The 14,408-nt window shown below is 44.0% G+C and overlaps 1 protein-coding gene across 2 annotated transcripts in view; it reads right to left on the minus strand.

Moving 5' to 3' along the window:
• Positions 1–695: 695 nt before the first annotated feature.
• The window catches only part of LOC147659598 (gamma-aminobutyric acid receptor subunit alpha-4-like), a 509,601-nt gene continuing 495,888 nt past the window's right edge, over positions 696–14,408 (minus strand). For both annotated transcript variants that reach the window (XM_086951620.1, XM_086951619.1), the window contains one exon: positions 696–1,356. In XM_086951620.1, coding sequence (XP_086807746.1) covers positions 820–1,356 — 537 coding nt within the window. In that variant the 3' untranslated portion in view covers positions 696–819. The remainder of the gene's footprint in view (positions 1,357–14,408) is intronic.

The raw sequence follows: 14,408 nt of genomic DNA on the forward strand, positions 1-14,408 counted from the left end.
CCAGAGATACCAGACATTATTCCCACTGAGACCTCACTAGCTCACTGGTTTTAACACCTCTTGGACACGAGTGACTAGCGCCAAGATGCTCCGAGGAGTGTAAGTCGCGCTTTATAAAAATAAAATTACATTACATTACATTTATGTAGAATGCTATCTTAAGGAATTAGTGTTGGAATGTTCAAAAGTGTCCTAAGAGTTTTTAAATTAGTCCCAGGTTGAATCGAGATCAATCCAGCTTTGAGAAGCTAGTTATCAGGCCATATCTGAAATACAAATAACCTGAATTCATCGACGGTTTCTGTACTCATCCATATATTCAGACTAAACAGCAAAGTAATTTTAGAGGTCTGTGCATTCTCCATTAGGCATGTTTCATTCAGAACATGGGGAATTGCGGTCTGACCCTAGTTCTTTATCTTCATGTGGCAAATAGCTGATTACTTGCTCTGCAACTTTTTTATCGCAAACTCATTTACTACTCTGAAACTGCACACTTTTTTCCACTTACATACTTCTTTCTTGATCAGCAAGACAGAGCGAAAATGAAGGAATAATGTTGTCACAGTCTCATCAGTAGGAGCATTTAAGATAGAAAATAAGAGAGCATACAATATTAAACTGTGCATCTAATTCTACAAAAAGACAACGTTACTCCATTTTCTCTGCTCCTTGTTAATTAACCAGACAACAGAAACCAGTCAATTTGTATTTATTTCCACAAATATGTTTGATTTACATTTCAACGTCGATAAAAATAAACCCTGAACCAGATTACAGTTATGGTATAGGTTAAGACATTACTACATAGCAGCAATACTACATTTGACTTTCAGATTTCTCCATTGTATCCTTCGACAGGTACACCACCCAATAGACCATATTGAAAGCCCCAAATGTCACAGGGAAGAGAATGCGTGCATACTTGTCTATTTTACTTGTGCCAGAGAATGATGCTGGCGGTGGCGGCGGCGGCCCCGCCGAGAGCTGTGTTGAGGAACCCCCAGTTTTGCCTGTGGTTTGAATTTTCTCCAGTCTGGATCCGAGCAAACTGTTCATGGAGGTGGAGCAAGTTAAAACACGTTGAGGTACGTGACCAGTCAGAGTCGGAGTAGAAGGTGGAGCTGGGGGTGTATATTTTGAAACGGACAGTGTTTCTGCTGCATTAATTCGACTAAAAGGGTTGGGGCTTGACATAGAACGAGCTGGGGATGTGAATGCTGAAGAAACTTGACCAACTCCTTTGGGAATATCGCTTTTAGCATTTAGACCTGTGTCAGGCAGATTTCCACCATCACACTCAGCTTGTAGCATGATGTTGGTTCTTTTCCTCACATTTAAATTTGAATCCACATTCTGAAAAAAATCAAAACAAAAAATAAGCATGTTATTGACATTACATAATAAACTTGACATATAGTCTTCCGCATGCCCTTTAAAAAAATGCAAAATAAAATTGTGACAAACTGGAGCTCGGTTTCAAAAGAGAGGGTACCCCACTTTCACCAGGGAACAGGGTAGAAAGACAGTAAGTCAAAAGGGGAATCCCTGGAGTCAACTTGTTCACCTCACCCCTGTCTCGTCAGGGAAAAGGACCTATAGTCTACTATGTATTAGGGAATATATAAGGATTTCCACACAGAAATAAAATCGTTCACAATCTAATTTTATTAAAAACCAATATCTGAGCAATAAAATACAAGGCGAATTAGTGCAAAACAATTTAAAATCCAAGGAATGTACCTTGAAATGATCATACGCAAATGAAAACAATATTATACAAACACAATTAAAAAATACACAGCTAATAGAGACATATGTATAACATTTCAGCAGTTGATAGACATAAGACAAAACAACATATCATGACAAACCCCTCGTATCACTGTGGCTCCCAAATGTCTCTGCCACTTTGTATTCCTAGATCCAAGGGCCTAAACCACTTTGACTTATGTAAACACTAGTGATAATGTTATGTATCCATCTAAAGTTTACCAGGCCCTGGTTGGATTCTTTATGTCAGAAAAAAATGCGTCGACGCGTTTCGGTGCAGTACATTTGATTCTGTGGCACCTTCTTCAGGACTTCTCTTGTTGGGGTTTCAAGAAGCGGTTAATTACACCATATCTGTGGATGTATAGGGAGAAAGGTACGGAGTCATTTATCGTACAGGATAACAGCCTCTCTTTATTCAGTGTACTATGACTGTCCATATCATAGGTGGGTGCTTGTTGTTTTCACACTATGGTTTAGATTCCAGTCATGCCTGTAGGTCCTTAGAAAACCAATTTTTGTTTACGCTATACATTGCATACAGTACAAAACCCGACTCCATTTTACAGTGTACTTGTTAGACAAATAACATGGCATTCCCTCCGAGTCTATTTCAGTGTGGAAACTGGTTTAGGGCGGTGACCCACTTTAATCTGGGGGGGAGGATTCTAGAATCCCCCCCCAGATTAAAGTGGGTCACCGCCCTAAACCAGTTTCCACACTGAAATAGACTCGGAGGGAATGCCATGTTATTTGTCTAACAAGTGCAATGTATAGCGTAAACAAAAATTGGTTTTCTTTCATATCTGAGAATGATACCACCTAGATTAATAAATGTTACCATTGAGCAACCATCTAGTAACTAGAAAATAGGGACCTACAGGCATGACTGGAATCTAAACCATAGTGTGAAAACAACAAGCACCCACCTATGATATGGACAGTCATAGTACACTGAATAAAGAGAGGCTGTTATCCTGTACGATAAATGACTCCGTACCTTTCTCCCTATACATCCACAGATATGGTGTAATTAACCGCTTCTTGAAACCACAACAAGAGAAGTCCTGAAGAAGGTGGCACAGAATCAAATGTACTGCACCGAAACGCGTCGACGCATTTTTTTCTGACATAAAGAATCCAACCAGGGCCTGGTAAACTTTAGATGGATACATAACATTATCACTAGTGTTTACATAAGTCAAAGTGGTTTAGGCCCTTGGATCTAGGAATACAAAGTGGCAGAGACATTTGGGAGCCACAGTGATACGAGGGGTTTGTCATGATATGTTGTTTTGTCTTATGTCTATCAACTGCTGAAATGTTATACATATGTCTCTATTAGCTGTGTATTTTTTAATTGTGTTTGTATAATATTGTTTTCATTTGCGTATGATCATGTCAAGGTACATTCCTTGGATTTTAAATTGTTTTGTACTAATTCGCCTTGTATTTTATTGCTCAGATATTGGTTTTTAATAAAATTAGATTGTGAACGATTTTATTTCTGTGTGGAAATCCTTATATATTCCCTAATACATAGTAGACTATAGGTCCTTTTCCCTGACGAGACAGGGGTGAGGTGAACAAGTTGACTCCAGGGATTCCCCTTTTGACTTACAAACTGGAGCTCAACAGAAAAGATAAGCTTGGAATATTGAAAAGTTGATGTTCTTGGATTACTGGTTGATCACATTTTCATGATTAACTTTGACAATGAGAATGTACATTTTGACCTCGCCAATGTGAGCTTTTAAATATGCCTGCGACATTCCCTGTATTTACTACTTTCATGTTGCACAATATTCTGTGGGCCTCATTTATGAAAAGTGATGCATCACTGCGTGAAAAAAACGATGCGTCACTTTTCATTGCGCCCTCCTTGCGACACCAATAATGCATCATATTTACAGTATGACGCATCATATCGCAAGGAGTTACAGATACCTCTGTATTTCTGACGTATCTGTAAGTTTAAAAGTGGCGCATTGCTGGAGTGTGTCACAAAAGTGACGCAACTCCAGCAATGTATCCTTTCACATGGGGCAAGCCCCATGTGAAAGGGCCTGCGTCAGTCTTACGTTGCTGTGAGGCAGGCGTAAGATTTTGACGCATTTGAGTCCTAGAAGAGGTGCAGTGAAATCTCATAGATTTCACTGCGTCACTTCCATGACCCTTTCTTGCGTCAATACGCCCCCCCTTGCATACATTATTCCTGGTGCAGGTATAATGTGGAGCAGGAGTTTACAAAGTGACGCATCTACCTAGATGCGTCACTTTGAAAGTATGGTGCAACAAGGTGCATTTTTTACGCCACTGGTGCGTCACAAAAAGTGACGCACCGGTGGCGTAAAAGTGACGCACAGCCTCATAAATGAGGCCATGTAAATTTTGTAGTTGCGACATTTCGCACACATTTTGCTACGGAGGACAGGCGCAAGCTGAAAATATCTTACTGGAGGATGCTTTAAGTAAATGTCTATCTAGAGTCATTTTCGACCCAAACCATTCCCCTTGCATACATCTCGCATGACCTTTGAATGTGGGGTGTATGCTCTTGCATACAGTTTTCAGGTGAAATACTGCAATGTGAATTTCATGAAAATGTCAGTAAATTTGCTTACATTTTGTGACATTTCCCAAAGTTCAACTACGTAATTTCGAATGAGCCCAATTGTAAAGTTGTGTCAAATCTGAATGATTTGGAGAACATACATCAGCGTAATCTTTTGACACACTTGTAAATCCGTTTGCTTTCTTCGAAATTCTTCTGTATTCGAACTTATAGGATAATAGTGAGAATGTGGATTGGCACTACTGCAGAATTACTTAACATAATCAGTACAGATGTACAAGGAAAGTGTATATCTAAATGTATTTGAAAAAACTGGGGCCCTGATTTACGGGATTTTGGCATAGGGCAGTACAGCAAGTCACCTTGCTGTGCTGCCCTACGCCAAAGTGAAAGGTTAGGAATGCACCATGCTTACGCAATATGGTGCATTCCTGTCCTTTCTCATGTGCTGCTGCTGTTTCAGCAACCTAGTGCCCACATAGATAACCTTGCACCATGGTGTAAGGGTGCCCCTGTTGCATGCAGGATTGTTTTTATGCAGGAAAGGACACTGTCCTGCACAAAAACAATCCTAAGAGGCGTTTTCCTCTTTCTATGGATGCTGAATGCAGCACTGTCAGATTTGGGGGTCTCTAGTTGGCACAGGTAGGTACTTGTGACAAATAGGGACCCTTGCCTCTAATCAGGATAAGGGGATTACACATCTAAAATACTGGGGTAAAGTTCAGGTGCAAAGAAATAAAGATGATGCTCTGTCCTTGATGCGACATGCCTCCCGGTGATGCATCGGCATCTGCAGCGACGTCGATCCTCTTCTCCGGCGATGCAAGATACTTTAAGAGATGCGAGCCATGACTTGCCCTGCGACAAGCTTCTCAGCGATGCGGCGTCTGCCGCGATGTCGATCCTCTCTACTGGCTATGCGAGCTGCTTACACAACGATGCGAGCAGCGACAGGCCCTGCGAGACTCTTCCCAGTGATGCGGCAGCACCTGCGGCGACGTCGATCCTCTTCTCCAGCGATGAGCGGCGATAGGCCCTGCGACACGCTTCTCATAGATGCGGTGGCGTCTGCGGCAACGTCGGTCCTTCTCTCTTGCGTCATGCTTCCCAGTGATAAGTCGGCATCTGCGACGACGTTGATTCTCTTTTCTGGTGATGCGGGGCGCGTCGTGTTGTGAAGCGGCAGCGGCGGTTCTACGACACGCTTCTCTATCTTGAGTCGCACTTCCAGCTCCTTGCAACAGGAAAACCCCCACAAAGTCCAGTCAGGAAGACTTTTTGGAAGCTGGGGGGTGAAGTCTGTTGTCCCTGAGACTTCAGCAGGAGGCAAGCTCTTTTCCAAGCCCTTGGAGATAATGTAACAAGTTTAAAGCAAAGCACACAAAGTTCTTTGTCCTTTCTTTAGCAGTCAGGCAACCACTGCAGGCCAATCCCCCAAGCAGCAATTCAGCTTAGGGATAGTCTCTCCTCAGTTTCTTCAGGTTCCTCTCCCCAGCAAAGGTTTCGTCTTGTAGTCCAAAGTGATCTAATCTCATGGGATCAGGGTCCCAATATTTATATCCCAAAATCCTTTGTTCTCTGAGGGGAGAGGGGCCTTTGCCCAGCCCAAACCAGTTCTGAAGCACTCTGTTTACAAGACTTCTCCTTTCCTTTCACATTGCAGGGCAGGCACATCAGACGCCCCACAGGAGGTGGAGCCAGCATTGTGGAAGGCAAGTACAGTCTTGTAGCACTTTGTTTACAGGACTCCTTCTCTTCTTTCCGTGTGCAGGGCAGAGACATCAGCCGCTCTCCAGGGGGTGGAGCCAGCATTGTGGAAGCCAGGCACAGCCCTATTTAAGGTCCAGGTGCAGCTCCTCCCTCCCATCTAGATGCAGATATCTCTATTCACCACTGGACTGACTCATCCTGTCTCTTTGAATCCCCCAGCCCTGTCACTCACAAAACCAGACAAAGGAATACACAAACTAGCAGAGGCAGGCTTGAAATGTTAGGCGAGCAAATACCTACTTTCTAAAAGTGGTATTTGCAAACACAGAATGTTAAAATCAACTTCACTAAAGATGCATTTTATCATTCTGAGTTCAGGCATACTAAACTCAAATGTCTACCCTGTTCTATGAGACAGTTAGGATTCTAAACATGAAATAAGCTAACAGCCCATTCTGGCTTATGGAGAAGAGGTAGCCTTGCAATACTGAAAAACGAAAATGGCTGTAATTCACTATTAGGATATGCCACACACATCAGGGCTTGTCCTGCCTTATACTTAAACATCACCCTGCCCTCGGGATTACCATAGGGGTGACTGATATGAAGAAAAGGGAATGTTTAGGGACTGGCAAGTGGGTACACTTGCCCTGTCAGCATGACAGTTCCAGACTGCATGTAGGCTCTGCAATGGCAGACCTCAGACACATTTTACAAGGCTGCTTCTGTGGGTGGCACAACCAGTGCTGCAGGCCCACCAGCAGCATTTGGATTTACACACCCTGGGCACACTCAGTGCACTAGACTAGGGTCTGATAAGTAAACCAACTAGCCAAACATGGAACCTCTGATTAATACATCAATTTACAATAGGGAGCACTAGCACTGTGGCACGGGACAGCAGTGGCACAGTGCCCAAAGCATCTAACACCAGCAAAAATACATGAGGCAACAGCAAAAATGGAATGGAGACCCACGCCAATGGTGCCAGGTCTAGACTAATTTGCATATAGCCAGGTTCTGAGCTGGGATGGTGCAGTGAGCTAAAAAACGGTGTTGGATCAAGCCCTGATCTCTTGACTGGGTGAGAGTATTCTGCTTAATTCAGAAACTCTGTCCATCACCACCCCCTGTTGTTTAATTATTTTGTCCACCATAAGCGTGGAAGGGTATACTCAGACGTGAGTCCCTTGCTCATTGCACCATCAGGATTCAAGCAAGCCGGGCCGAAGACGGCTGTAATGCCAGAAACCGGTCCCCGGAAGCTTGTTTCCTTCCCAGTGAAAGAATTGGCTTGGTAGTTTGGTCTGCCCTGTTCCCATGATGCACTGGGCCAGGGACAGACTAATTTGCATATAGCCAGGTTCTGAGCTGGGATGGTGCAGTGAGCTAAAAAACGGTGTTGGATCAAGCCCTGATCTCTTGACTGGGTGAGAGTATTCTGCTTGATTCAGAACCTCTGTCCATCACCACCCCCTGTTGTTTAATTATTTAGGTATAACAAGCACACATAGAAAGTGGAAAAACAAGGAGAAATAAATATATTTCTCTGCGTTATGTCTCACCTCGGGAGGCATACAGATTTGGCGCTTCTCCAGATTTAAATGATTTTGTAAATCTGGGGCAACATCAAAATCCATGGACGTTGCGTGGGAAAACCCACCACAACACCCATGGAACGCCTCTCGGGTGCAGAGTAAAGTGACGCAGTGATTTGCGCTATGTTGCCATACTCAAGATTTATTTGGTAACTCAAAGCCATATTGGGTGGCATTGTGTGGCTTCATAATCTGATTGAGAGCTCTGCACCACCCATGTGCCACCTTACGTGGTGCCAAAGTGATATAGGGCTCTCATAAATAAGCGCTTGATTTACATTGTTTCTCTTCAGTCAGAGCCTGGTCGGAACAAGGATGGGGGCCCTCAGCAGGACCCGGGTCAGGCAGGGCAAGCTGGAGAGCTGTGTCCTTCTATATTGAACTAGCAGGGATTCAAAATATCCCCCCTTTCAGCCATATGTTTAATCCGACCCAGAGAGCTTAATGCAATCCTTTTTAGAAGAGTTACCTTCACTATTCTATTCTACTGTAGAGCAGCAACATTGTCGTGGTGTCACCAGGGCTTTAAGTCAAAGCTTTTTCAATATTATTTACAAGCCATAGTTGGTGCTTATTTATCTTATGCAGCTAACAACCATTGACAAAGACAATAGTCCTGACTTGTTGTATGTATGATCTCACTTGTTGTGTCATATATCTGGATGCAATGACAGAAACAGCAAAATATTAGTTGGGCGGTGCACTATGCTAAGCGCAGATTTTTAGCTTACATGTTTTTAAGCAACACCCTTAATTACATTGGCCATGCCCCTTTGAGAGACCGCTCAGTTTTTTCATCCCACTTAAAGCCATAATTCTACTTTATCTATCATTCACCTGTCAATGCCCGTGTGTTAGCTTTGCCAATGCTTGTTTACCCCTGACAGAAATCATGGATGGAACGTCAATAAAGAGAGGCTAAGAGCGGGATAAGGTTCCAACTCTGATGTCATGGAGGCCAAAGCGTGAGCGATGTCACTTCCTCACACAGTGCATTTTGTTGTATTCAAGATGGGAGAGGTCTTTTCAGGCAAGTCTGGTGTGGCGTAGCCTTACCGGATGTGATGTCACTTGTTGTTGCCTGTCAGGAAAATAGCATTTTAGCAATGCTTGCGACTTCGTGTTTATACGAGTGACGGGGCTTGACGTGGGGGTCACACCCCTTTATGCCCTAGATGACTTCATTGGAGAGTTGGGGAATAGCTCCTTACAGTCTTGCTCCACGGTTCGACAGGCAGAACTATGGATGGGGAAGTCATGTCTCAACAGGGAAAACTTGAACACCGTGATTTTACCGCACAGTATTATATTGAATTAGAGGATTAACATCCCCAAAAGAGTTCACCATTAATATTGCCAGGCTATTGGTCGGGGTTTGTGTACAATGATTAATGCGGCTGCCCTGCACGTGTGGTCAGTGTTCTGTCTCCGGCCGCATCTATTTCACAGCTGGAATTTGGCAGGGCAGGGTGACTGAAAACTTTAGAACAGATTATTTACTTTTTATGTAATTTGAAGGGAAACCTGTTTTGAAGCTATTTCTTTAGTAACTTCTGAAAAAACTGAATGTGTAGCGAAATTAATATAAAATATGACAAGTTAGTATCCAACTGAGTGCCTCTTGTTTGACAAAGGTGCTTAATAGATGGAACGCTGCAGTTTTAATCAGCTATGACCGTGAAGTGCCAACCCAATAAAAAACAAATAATTAAAAAAAACATACAAGACTTCAAAGTCATAATCATGTTCGCCCAAAATATTTACAATTCTTAAACCCTCCCCTTCCGCAGCTAACAAAGAGACCCCAACTGTGAAACTCCTAGCCGACCCTCCAATGGGAGATGTGTCCCCTCTGCCCCACCCCGTCAACATCCCTTCCAAGGGAGACAGGAACAAATGGCAGTGTTTAGAAACAGAAGCATTAGCTTTCCTGCCCTATAAGGCACCACTGGTCAAAGGTTCTCTAAAGGCCAATGACAACAAGGGGGGTCAGGGTGGAGAGGTTAGGGATGCTGAGGAGTTCTTTCAGGGGATGCATGTTCGGAAGATTTGCTTAAAAAATAAAAACATTAATTCTGTGTAGGCAGAACTAAAACCCTACCTCAGATCAACGCTGCAGGTTTTTTTGTGCCAAGAAAACTAAATCGTTTGTCAGCGAAATGACACCACCCCTCCCTGATTTAAAGGGAGACCCTCTGTTTTGGCTAAAATGCTGGAGTCTTTCACCACTTTACATCCTCCCTTTGTCCATATCACATGGTGAATAAAGTCCAGTAAAAAATAGAGCACCTAACGCTTCTGATATTAAAATGCGCCTCTTAGATGCTTCCACTTATGGGCTCCCAGGAGTAGTAACAAATTTACTTTCGAAATCCACTTACAAGCTGCTTAAATGTTTTTGTTTGCATTTTTATCCAGTGACCTGTTTAGGATACTACTTTCTACTGTGAGCTTGACCTGTGAGCCCCGAGCTCGACACATGTTTGTGTCATGTGAACTCAGTCATTCAGCTTTTTGGGGTTCATTTTCACATGAATGTACCCCTTTGAAATGCAGAGGGACTCCAGTGGCGAGCCCACCTCTACAGCCCTTTGTCCCCTTAAGGAAGGGGCCCTGGTTATCATGCAAAGCACTTTGAATGTTTAAGGCACTTTGCCATTGGAATTGGTGAAGAATTCACAAATGATTCAGGGCTTCTTGACAGCCACATTTAATGGTAACCAATGACGTTACTAACCCAACTCTACGTTTTCTTTTCTGCTAGCTGTACATCAGTTTATGTCTGTCACAAATCACTGTTTATTAGCATACTGCTGCATGGAGTTTTTTCCCCTCAAAGTTATGTAATTATATTGCACTGTTGCCATCACCAGTGGCAATGTTTATGTATTTTTCAATTAGAAGGGGTGCATAGCTCCTGGCGCCATATCACGTGTGACACCTTCAGCTAGTCCTGGTGACAGCACTTTGCACTGTGGAAGGTGAAGTTTCAGAGTTGCAGAATGCAAAGTGCTGTAGGCAAGATGACGTTGCAGGCGAAACAGAGCAGACTGCTTAAATGAAGGCATTATGTCCATGAGTATAGCACAGGGGTTTTGGAGAAATACCTGCACTGGCTGAAAGTGGCACCTGGCATCATTGGGAAGAGGGGGACGCACGCACTCAGATAAAATAAAAAAAATCAAACAAAGCTGGTGCACGCAAATATATACTTAAACTATATTAAAAGAAACACTTACCAGACAACTGGCCCTCCTGCACCAGACCTCGCGCTGCAGCCTAGCCACCAGGAATCTCCTTCGACAAATCAGGGCGCTGCACTCCCCAGCATGAGAGACGCATCCTGATAGGATGGAATTGCCTTTCTCGGCTCTCCACAGTGTTATGGAGGCCTGCAGTTACTCTAACCCACCTGTCTTACGACTGCTGGGTTAGATATTTCAAAGTGCGCATGTCTGCCTGGCCGTCGCAAGACGGATGGACAAAAAAAACAAAAACACCCTTCACCCAATCCCTGTTGCTGTCATTCAGCAGTGACCTCACCCTCATCCTGCCACTAGTTCAGTACGGGAGGATGTCAGGATGAAAATATAATGGCAATAATGAATTACCATTTTATTTTTCATCTCGGTGCATTTAAGTGGGTTTACGCTCCTCCGCTCCAACGGCAGATGTCAATCACCAGCCAAGCATGTGCATGTGCAGAATGGCTTGTCTCCAAGAGCAGAGACAGGGGCAAGCTGCCTGCCTCACTTTCAAACTCCTGAACCAGCAAACCCCAGAATATCCAACCAAGAAGCTTTCCTTTTCTGGATTCTCCCACTCTCTACACTATGAAGGTGAAGACCATTCTCCAATCCACTCTCCTCACCCAGAATAACCAGGTACTCTGAGCAGCTGTCAGTGAACACCAATGGGAGTCCTGGTCATGAAAAGGTTAGTTTTTTCTGCTGCTCCTGTAGTTTGACACATGAAATGTGATGTGATGCCGCTCTAGCCATCACTCATACTGCTCATCGTTGGAACCAATGCACTTAGTGATAGTCTGACTCTTGTTTGTACCACCCCCAAATATCCATGCATGGTGGTTCCAAAAGTCCTACCACCAGGGATCTGGGTACAACCAGCCTTACATCCCCTTGTATGCAGGACGTCTGACTGTCTTGAGTGTACTTAGTGTGGCTACCAGTGGCGGCAGGCACAGACCTTGAGTGGCGAGGTGGGAGGCAGGAAGTGGTGGGGGAGTCTAAAATAATAAAGACAAAAACACTTACCTTATGCCACATCTCTCCTTGTTTCGGGAACGGAACAGAAAGCACCCAGGCTCTCCTGACAAATCACAATGCTGCAATGCAGCATTGTGATTGGCCTGAGTGCCGTGGTTCGACACTCAGCCAGGGAATGGGAGCCTGGGCATGTTCCCCACCCAGGCTGTAGTGCAGCTCGCCTGGAGAACTTGCCAAGTGAACATGAATGTGTGGTTGGTTAAAGATGGCCAGCCAAACATTCATGCACACTTGGAGTGAGCAAACCACTCCACCTCCTGCTCCTCTGTCATTGGAGGAGCCCCTGTCATTGGAGGAGCGTGCCCCGCAAAGCTGTCGCATCAGGAACAAAGAAAATGATAATAACGTTGAGTAATCATTTTATTTTACCTTTATTTTACTGCTAATAATCAGTGAGGCGACGCTACTCCACCTTAGCGGACGATCTGCCACTTGTGCCTTCTGTGTCTGACGCACTAGACCGGTCCTCATCGTCAGAATTTCCCTTAGGTATCCCTCCCTTGCTTCTTGTGCACTCATGATGGATGGATTCGATACTGTTGCTGCCCGTCCATTCACTGTGCTTCCACCATTTATGGTCAATGACCAAATTGACCTGAAGATCCATCATCTGTACTGCAAGGATTTCTTGTTCTTTCTGAAGATGGTTGATGGTCTATGATGGACCAACAGAAGCTGTGTTGTAATCTGGTGGATACGTCTGGCATATCCTGACTTCCTCTTTCACCATGATGAATCAGAAATGCATCAGTTGCTTGCTTTGAAAGGTCATTGTCCCTTTCTTGGTGTCAACCACAGCTGTTGATAAGTACTATGGTTCATATCAAAGACTTATAGTAGATTCCATATTTTCCTCATGCCCATCAGGTTTTGTGCCTGGGTCTAGTCTACTAGATATGCAAGGTAGCCTAGAAAAGTCCCTCTGTTGAGTCAGTACCCGAACAGACTAAATTCCCAAGTTGCATGGATCTCTGCCTTCTTGCCATGTGTTTTTACCCTGCCTAGATCCTGATTAACCCGGATCACTCCCTGGCAGTCCTGCTGAAGTTTGGAAGCTTGTGGGATGCTTTCCTCTTGAGATGGTTTCAGAGGAGAAGAGTTGTCCACAACATGTATAAGTCCTCCTTGCAGCACACTCACGAACATCCTGCCATTGAAGTCACCAAGCAACAACCAAGATATCTCTTACCCTCTTCGAATGCAAGCCTTCGATGAGGTATTTTGTCTTCCCTTGCAGTGGGGCGACCAATTAACTCCAGACTGTATGATGCCCTTGGCATTTGAATACCTTCTGCTACTTGTTGCTTTGGTGCCCTCCAGGTGAACTACCTTGCCAGTGATGCTTTGTTTAAGAAAGACTCAGGATTGTCCTCACTTTGAGTCTATCATTATAGTATGGATTTTTTGTGATTATCTTCATTCTCTTGTAGAAAGACACATAGGCAATCCTTACGTACCACATGATCATTCTCATATACCTAGCACAGCCTGCTCCATGTGTAGGCCACGCTTGGTAACTGCCCACAGTGCCAACATCATGAAGTGCCAACGTGGCTACAGGAGAAGACCTACCCACACTTTTGGAAGGAGCTAGAATATCTCTTCATCCTTCTAGAATGGGCCCAGTCCTTGTATTGGCTCTGATAAAAAGACTGTCGCAGGAACTGCATGCTATTTTGGTTGTTTTATTATTCAATAACGTACCTTCCATACCTTGGAACTTTGAAAAAATTCCCCCTGTAATCTAAGGTTTGTCGCTCTTCAAATATAACCTAACGTGTATTTTAAATCACATGTTCTCCGGGGGTTTCTCAGGGCAGTGTAGCAGATGTGCTCTGCTTCGAAAGTCTCAAAGGTACTAATTTTATCAACCTCAAAAGGATGAACTGCCAAGTAGAGCCACTGGGGGGCGAACCTGTGACAGTGAGGTCAAGCAGTAGCATAACAGTGGCCCCCACAGTCCCCGCTGTGTAGGTGGCCCTGAGTCCCTGGGGCCCCCTATGTCAATGTGTACGGCACCTGGTTTCAGAGCCTCTGACTGGGCCCGGAGCGTGGGGGGCCCCCCATGTACTTTGCAGGGGGGCCCCCTAAAGTTTTGTTATGCTACTGACTGGTCATGCACATTGCAAGCAAGGCAACAGGTTTTCAGCTTTCTTGGAAAATCTCAATTTAGATGTCAGCCATTCACTAGTGTGAAGCACAGGTCAAGCCAATATGCTCAAAACTAGCGATGTTCAAAGTAACACAGGTATCTTTAAACAATTGTTTTCATACGTTTCTATTCAAACATTTGCTTTGTCAAGTCGTAAAATGAAAGACAAATTAGTAAATATTGGTTACATGAAAATGCAAAGTTTTCAATGGACGTAGAGGTCACAAACGTCGCAAACCATATGATTTATAAAAGAATACTAAACGAAATACATAATTTTACACACTTAAAAATATACATTATAGAGCTAT

The sequence above is a fragment of the Lissotriton vulgaris genome, unplaced genomic scaffold (assembly GCF_964263255.1).
Source record: "Lissotriton vulgaris unplaced genomic scaffold, aLisVul1.2 SCAFFOLD_327, whole genome shotgun sequence".
Taxonomy (NCBI): domain Eukaryota; kingdom Metazoa; phylum Chordata; class Amphibia; order Caudata; family Salamandridae; genus Lissotriton; species Lissotriton vulgaris.